The 8,376-nt window shown below is 38.7% G+C and overlaps 1 protein-coding gene across 1 annotated transcript; it reads right to left on the bottom strand.

Annotated features, from left to right (window-relative positions):
* Positions 1 to 5,160: 5,160 nt before the first annotated feature.
* Positions 5,161 to 6,356, bottom strand: LOC115193910 (trace amine-associated receptor 1-like). Its single transcript, XM_029753058.1, has one exon. It carries the CDS (start codon positions 6,216 to 6,218, stop codon positions 5,193 to 5,195), a length of 1,026 nt encoding a protein of 341 aa, XP_029608918.1. The 5' UTR covers positions 6,219 to 6,356; the 3' UTR covers positions 5,161 to 5,192.
* Between the last annotated feature and the right edge of the window lie 2,020 nt (positions 6,357 to 8,376).

The following is an 8,376-nucleotide window of genomic DNA, read 5'->3' as shown; positions in this document are numbered from 1 at the left end:
TCTAGTTTTCTATTTCTATGTTGTTGTTTTTTGGGATGATCTCCAATTAGAGGCAGCTGGTCCTCGTTGTCTCTAATTGGAGATCATACTTAAGTAGGGGTTTTTCCACCTGTGTTTGTGGGTAGTTGTCTTCTGTTTAGTTTATGTACCTGACAGAACTGTGCGCTTTCGTTTTCTCTTTGTTATTTTTTCTTTAGTGTTCCGAGTTAAAATAAATATTCATCATGAGCAATCAACACGCTGCGCTTTGGTCCTCTCTCTACGACAGCCGTTACACGTGATGAGTTCGCAAATCAAATGCCCACCTGTAGTGCCACTGGACAACATAAAACGAGTAAGTTGAAATGTATTTACTGTCATTTAAATTAGTTTGTAGCAGTTAAGTGTTGAGTAAAATTACATACAGTGAGGGGAAAAAACTATTTGATCCCCTGCTGATTGTGTACGTTTGCCCACTGACAAAGAAATGATCAGTCTATACTTTTAATGGTAGGTTTATTTGAACAGTGAGAGACAGAATAACAACCAAAAAATGCAGAAACGCATGTCAAAAATGTTATAAATTGTATTTGACCCCCTCTCAATCAGAAAGATTTCTGGCTCCCAGGTGTCTTTTATAAAGGTAACGAGCTGAGATTAGGAGCACAGGGAGTTGTTACCTGTGTAAAAGACACCTGTCCACAGAAGCAATCAATCAGATTCCAAACTCTCCACCATGGCCAAGACCAAAGAACTCTCCAAGGATGTCAGGGACAAGATTGTAGACCTACACAAGGCTGGAATGGGCTACAAGACCATCGCCAAGCAGCTTGGTGAGAAGGTGACAACAGTTGGTGCGACTATTCGCAAATGGAAGAAACACAAAAGAACTGTCAATCTCCCTCGGCCTGGGGCTCCATGCAAGATCTCACCTCGTGGAGTTGCAATGATCATGAGAACGGTGAGGAATCAGCCCAGAACTACACGGGAGGATCTTGTCAATGATCTCAAGGCAGCTGGGACCATAGTCACCAAGAAAACAATTGGTAACACACTACGCTGTGAAGGACTGAAATCCTGCAGCTCCCGCAAGGTCCCCCTGCTAAAGAAAGCACATATACATGCCCGTCTGAAGTTTGCCAATGAACATCTGAATGATTCAGAGGACAACTGGGTGAAAGTGTTGTGGTCAGATGAGACCAAAATGGAGCTCTTTGGCATCAACCCAACTCGCCGTGTTTGGAGGTGGAGGAATGCTGCCTATGACCCCAAGAAAACCATCCCCACCGTCAAACATGGAGGTGGAAACATTATGCTTTGGGGGTGTTTTTCTGCTAAGGGGACAGGACAACTTCACCGCATCAAAGGGACGATGGACGGGGCCATGTACTGTCAAATCTTGGGTGAGAACCTTCTTCCCTCAGCCAGGGCATTGAAAATGGGTCGTGGATGGGTATTCCAACATGACAATGACCCAAAACACACGGCCAAGGCAACAAAGGAGTGGCTCAAGAAGAAGCACATTAAGGTCCTGGAGTGGCCTAGCCAGTCTCCAGACCTTAATCCCATAGAAAATCTGTGGAGGGAGCTGAAGGTTCGAGTTGCCAAACGTCAGCCTCAAAACCTTAATGACTTGGAGAAGATCTGCAAAGAGGAGTGGGACAAAATCCCTCCTGAGATGTGTGCAAACCTGTGGCCAACTACAAGAAACGTCTGATCTCTGTGATAGCCAACAAGGGTTTTGCCACCAAGTACTAAGTCATGTTTTGCAGAGGGGTCAAATACTTATTTCCCTCATTAAAATGCAAATCAATTTATAACATTTTTGACATGTGTTTTTCTGGATTTTTTGTTGTTGTTATTCTGTCTCTCACTGTTCAAATAAACCTACCATTAAAATTATAGACTGATAATTTCTTTGTCAGTGGGCAAAAGTACAAAATCAGCAGGGGATCAAATACTTTTTTCCCTCACTGTAGCTACTGTACCTCAATTGTTATTTCAAATAATTTCAGTGACTTCACAGCAGTTGCTTGCTACGTTAGCTAGCTAACAAAATGTATGTAGCTAGTAGGTTCAGCTAAATAAAAATCCCCCAAGATACACCGACAGAGGAATAAAATAGTACGATTGAAATGGAGTTTCCAATCTCCCCTTTACAGAAATGCCCTTATCCAGATGGTGTGACAAAGGCATTTCCTAACAGACCTGCTAACTTTCTTTGTTGTTACTTTAAGGTTGGAATCAACATGTAGTTCCTCCAGCAGGCAGAGAGGCTAGAACCATTCGTCCGCCAGCTCAGAAACAAGCTACGCTGTTCACATCCCTGTGTAATGTTCAATGTAATTGCATCGCTGGACTTTTTTAAACTGAATGTATTTGTATTGTTTTAAAAATGTAAAAATAAAAGGACATATGTTAGTTATAATTCCCTGGGTGTTAATACATTTGTGTTTACATCATTAAGCCTTTATATGTAATGAATGACCAAAGGTGTCTGACTTTATAGTAAGTACAGAGTCATATGATATAAGGCATTTATGTATGTGTTATAAAATACCAAAGGGGTCTGACTTTAAAGTAAGTACAGCGTCATGTGATGTAGAGTCTTTATGGATGCGTTATGAATTATCAAATGTGTCTCACTTCAAATGAAGTGTTACAGGATACTACATGAAGTGTCAATTAATAGGTTATTAAAGATCTACTGATTTATGAAGGTTCTCTTACCGTACACAGGTTACTGTAGGGTGTGAAAGGTATTTAAGTGGATTGGGCAGAAGTCTCTAGGAACGAGATTAGGTGTAACGTTACTAACATGACTTCACTTTAGAGCTTGTGCCATCCTTCAGCCCAACATGTCACCCTTTATAAAGCACATGTTTATATCATATGCGACTTAGTGGGTTCTGTCACAGTTGACATTGGTGTTTATGTCATACAGTTAGGGTTAGTGAACCCTTTATAAAGCATTATGAAGGCTTTATGAAGCCGAATGTAATTTAAAGCGGGACCAAACATTTGTTTTTGGAACACTTCAGGTGTTCACGTGAAATTCATGCAGTTTTCCGTAAGGGGTATATCGGCCTTCATATTGGTATGTGATCCTCATTACGATCTTACGAACAGACTGCAGAGTTCTGTACTTGTTCTTTATGTGCGTTTGAATAAAAAATGTAGAAAAATACAATAAAACATACTGTATCAGTCTGGAATGAGTTATCCATCTTGATAATATTTCTCTGCAAAAAGGACAGGTGCTCTAGTGAAGAAGTTTATAGATGGAAAAACAAATAGATACAGTAAAGGCCTTGTACATGCTTGGAGTATTTCAAATGCATTCAAATGTACCATTTCACGTTGCCATCCTTCCTGAGAAGCCTGGGCTTCAGAGGCTAAATGTACCTGTTTGCATCTCAGATACAGATGGAAAACACAGGGCCAAGTAAATAAACAAGGGAAGAATAAATGTATATAGCATATGACTTAGTTATCACATTACAACCTACATTATGGGCCAGTTTCACAGATCCAGATGAATATGTACATTACCTGTCAAATGTTTGGACACACCTACTCATTCTAGGGTTTTTATTTATTTTTACAATTTTCTACATTGTAGATTAATAGTGAAGATATCAAAACTATGAAATAACACATCTGGAATCATGTAGTAACCAAAGTGCTAAACAAATCAAAATATATTTCATATTTGAGATTCTTCAATGTAGCCAACCTTTGTCTTGATACGGCCTTGCTCACTGGATGCATTTAACTTGAGGATATTTTCATCCATATCGGGTGAACCGTTTAGAAATTACAGTACTTTTTGTACATAGTCCCCACATTTTAGGGGACCAAAAGTATTGGGAGAAATTCACTTATATATGTATTAAAGTAGAAAAAACGCAGGTTTTTGGTCTCATGTTCATAGCACACAATGACTACATTGTTTGTGTAACGAGTGTCGTACGGATTGGACCAAGGTGCAGCGGGAACATGTATACTCATCTTCTTTATTTTTATTAAAAGAAGGAAAAACAAAAGAAACACGTATACAAAACAACAAGCGACACTAAACAGTCCTGTCAGGTGCACAGACACAAAACAGGAGACAACTACCCACAACTCCCATAGAAAAAAAACACCCCTCTTAAATAAGACCTTCAATTAGAAGCAACGAGGAGCAGCTGCTTCCAATTGAAGGTCAACCCTATTAACTAAACATAGAAATAGAAAGACTAGAGCTAACATAGAAATAAACTAACAAGAACATTGCTCAACAAACCCCGAAACACTCTTAATAAACACCCCTCTTACATAGGAACATAGCCCAACAAACCCCGAACCACATAAAACAAACACCCCCTGCCACGTCCTGACCGAACTGCAATAACAAATAACCCCTTATACTGGTCAAGACGTGACAGCTTGTGACTACACATTTGTTGGATGCATTTGCTGTTTTTTTCAGTTGTGTTTCACATTATTTTGTGCCCAATAGATATGAATGATAAATAATGTATTGTGTCATTTTGGAGTCACTTTTATTGTTAATAAGAATAGAATATGTTTTTTTAACACTTCTACATTAATTTGGATGCTACCAATGTTATGGATAATCCTGAATGAATTGTGAATAATGATGAGTGAGAAAGTTACAGACACACAAATATCATACACACAAGACATGCTAACCACTCACCATTACAATAACAGGGGAGGGTAGCATGTCTTGGGGGTATGATACTTGTGCGTCTGTAAATTTCTCACTCATAATTCACGATTCATTCAGGATTATCCATAATCATGGTAGTATCCACATGAATATAGAAGTGTTCTATTCCTATTTACAGTAAAAGTGACTCCAAAATTACACAATATTTATCCTCCATTTCTATTGACAGAATTTGTAGAGGCCCAAGCTGTATGTAGTCATTGTTGCGTGCAATGAATATGGGACCAAAAACCTAACTTTTTACTACTTTAATACACACATAAGTGACTTCGTCCCAATACTTTTGGTCCCCTAAAATGGGGGGACTATGTACAAAACGTGGTGTAATTTCTAAACAATTCACCTGATATGGATCAAACTACCCTCAAATTAAATATTTCAGTCTGCACTTTAACCTTATAGTCATTGTATCATTTCAAATCCAAAGTGCTGGAGTACAGAGCCAAAACAACAAAACATGAGTCACTGTTTCAATTTATTCTGAAAACAATTGTATTTCTGAAGAGTCAGGTTGAAATATTTTACCAGAAATTATAATTCTAAACGCTCTCCTGAACCAACTGTAAAAGAAAGCATACACCATGGGATTAATAGTTGAATTCAAATAGCCAATCCATATAAGTGTTTCAAACAAAACGGGTGGGGTAGAGTAACTAATAAAAGGATCAATGCTGTTGATGATAAAAAAGGGTGTCCAGAATGATAGAAATACCCCCATAATGATAGCAAGTGTTTTGGTGGCCTTCATCTGTGATTTGCCTACAGAGTTCTGATTGGTTGTACGCTGAATTGAGCGTGCCTGTCTCTGTGCTATTAGGAAAATCTTTAGGTAGATGCTAAGCATCCCTACTCCTGGGATGTAGAATGAGAGCACCAAAGACACAGTACTCGATGCTTTGTTTTGAAACAAAATACATTGTCCCTCACAGGCAACATTTTTATAGTAAAAATCCTCCATGCCCAAAGTACTGAGCTCCAGAAATACTATACCAAACACTACTATAGCAGAACCAGTCCAAATTACCAGCATCATAATCAGAACAAAGTGAACAGTTATTTTAGTTCTATAAAGGAGAGGGCGACACACTGCATAATACCGGTCAAAAGAAATGAAACACAAATTAAGAATGGATATATTGCTCAACATGATATCAGTGCTGGTGTATATTTTACAGAGTAAATCTCCAAAATACCAGCAGCTTTCCAGTGAATATACCATTCTGGGAAGCATCACTAAAACCCCCAAGAGGAGGTCTGACACAGCCAGAGAGAGGATGAGGTAGTTGGTTGGTGTGTGGAGCTGTTTGAAGTGAATGATGGGGATGATTACAAGAAGGTTGCCACACACTGTGAGAACAGACATTGAGCCAAGTAAGAGATAAAGTAATACTCGTATTGTTGGAGGGAAGATTGACATTTTGCAAGACCCATTCACTGATTCAAAACATAGAAGTATATTCTCAACAATATCAGCCTTGCTGAGACTGGTTCCTGGTTCCATTGTCGTGGTTGAAAGAATCTTATCTGAAATATAAAAGATACATTATTGTCACATTATTACTATAGATGAAAACATCAATTACAGAAATTATGGTGGAAGATTTAATTAAACAAATTCAAATGCTGTATTTTTGTCATTTAATAAAATGTATTAAAATGTACTTTACTGTTGCTTATTCATTGGAAATATTTTCACAAATACCACAAGTGTTTTGCCATTTCAAAAGATGGTTAAGTAAAATGTTATGTTCAGTCCAGCATAGCTTATCTCTCCTCAGCCATGCAGATGGTGATGTATCACATGTGAATCCTTTTTCTCCGGTCACAATGTGATACAAATGTGATCTTGACTCTGTGGTGCTTTTGTACCTATAGTCTATTACCATAATGATGATCACAATATAATGTTGACCAATCAGACATTACTACATAGAACTCTACATAAACAAATCTGTGGCAGAGCTCAATATTTGATGATGTCATAGTTGTAACCACTCCCTTCAAGAGGATATGATAGGCTCTTTCATTGACCACAAGACCATCCAATCAGTTAGTTCATCACACATTTTACTATTTTTGCTTAAATTGATACAATAATTTGATTTAAGGGCTGGATTCAATCCGTATTGCTGAAGTTCAGCATTGCAGCCCAATTGACATTTAAAGGCAATGTTCCATTTAGGGCATTATCAGGAATTTCCTTTACATTTTAAGAGTGTGTGTGTGTGTGTGTGTGCAGTTGAAGTCGGAAGTTTACATACACCTTTGCCAAATCCATTTAAACTTCGTTTTTCACAATTCCTGATATTTAATCCTAGTAAAAATTGCCTGTCTTTGGTCAGTTAGGATCATCACTTTGTTTTAAGAATGAGAAATGTCAGAATAATAGTAGGGAGAATGATTTATTTCAGCTTTTATTTCTTTCATCACATTCTCAGTGGGTCAGAAGTTTACATACACTCAATTAGTATTTGGTAGCATTGCCTTTAAATTGTTTAACTTGGGTCACACGTTTCGGGTAGCCTTCCAAAAGCTTCCCACAATAAATTGGGTGAATTTTGTCCCATTCCTCCTGATAGAGCTGAGTCAGGTTTGTAGGCCTCCTTGCTCGCACATGCTTTTTCAGTTCTGCCCACAAATTTTCTATGGGATTGAGGTCAGGTCTTTGTGATGGCCACTCCAAGACATTGACTTTGTTGTCCTTAAGCCATTTTGCCACAACTTTGGAAATATGCTTGGGGTCATTGTCCATTTGGAAGACCCATTTGCGACCAAGCTTTAACTTCCTGACTGATGTCTTGAGATGTTGGTTCAATATATCCACATCATTTTAATACCTCATGATGCCATCTATTTTGTGAAGTGCATCGGTCCATCTTGCTGCAAAGCACCCCACAACATGATGCTGCCACCCCCGTGCTTCACGATTGAGATGGTGTTCTTCGGCTTATAAGCATCCCTATTTTTCCTTCAAACATAACGATGGTCATTATAGCCAAACAGTTCTATTTTTGTTTCATCAGATCAGAGGACATTTCTCCAAAAAGTACGATCTTTGTCCCCATGTGCAGTTGCAAACCGTAGTCTGGCTTTCTTATGGAGGTTTTGGAGCAGTGACTTCTTTCTTGCTGAGCGGCCTTTCAGGTTATGTCGACATAGGTCTCGTTTTACTATGGATATAGATACTTTTGTACCTGTTTCCTCCAGCATCTTCACAAGGTCCTTTGCTGTTGTTCTGGGATTGATTTGCACTATTCACACTACAGTACGTTCATCTCTAGGAGACAGAACGCGTCTCCTTCCTGAGCAGTATGATGGCTGATCCCATGGTGTTTATACTTGCGTACTATTGTTTGTACAGACGAACGTGGTACCTTCAGGTCTTTGGAAATTGCTCCCAAGGATGAACCAGACTTGTGGAGGTCTACAATTTTTTTTTTAGGTCTTGGCTTCTTCTGATTTTCCCATGATGTCAAGCATAGAGGCACTGAGTTTGAAGGTAGGCCTTGAAATACATCCACATGTACACCTCCAATTGACTCAAATGATGTCAGTTAGCCTATCAGAAGCTTCTAATGTCATGACATCATTTTCTGGAATTTTCCAAGCTGTTTAAAGGCACGGTCAACTTAGTGTATGTAAACTTCTGACCCACTTGA

This window comes from Salmo trutta, chromosome 1 (assembly GCF_901001165.1).
Source record: "Salmo trutta chromosome 1, fSalTru1.1, whole genome shotgun sequence".
In the NCBI taxonomy this organism is placed as follows: domain Eukaryota; kingdom Metazoa; phylum Chordata; class Actinopteri; order Salmoniformes; family Salmonidae; genus Salmo; species Salmo trutta.
Note: the sequence above shows the minus strand (reverse complement) of the source record. Positions and strands in the feature narration are given on the sequence as shown.

Bases quoted from the DNA above. Each gene is read 5' to 3' on its own strand.
- LOC115193910 (XM_029753058.1), bottom strand. From the start codon at position 6,218: ATGGAACCAGGAACCAGTCTCAGCAAGGCTGATATTGTTGAGAATATA.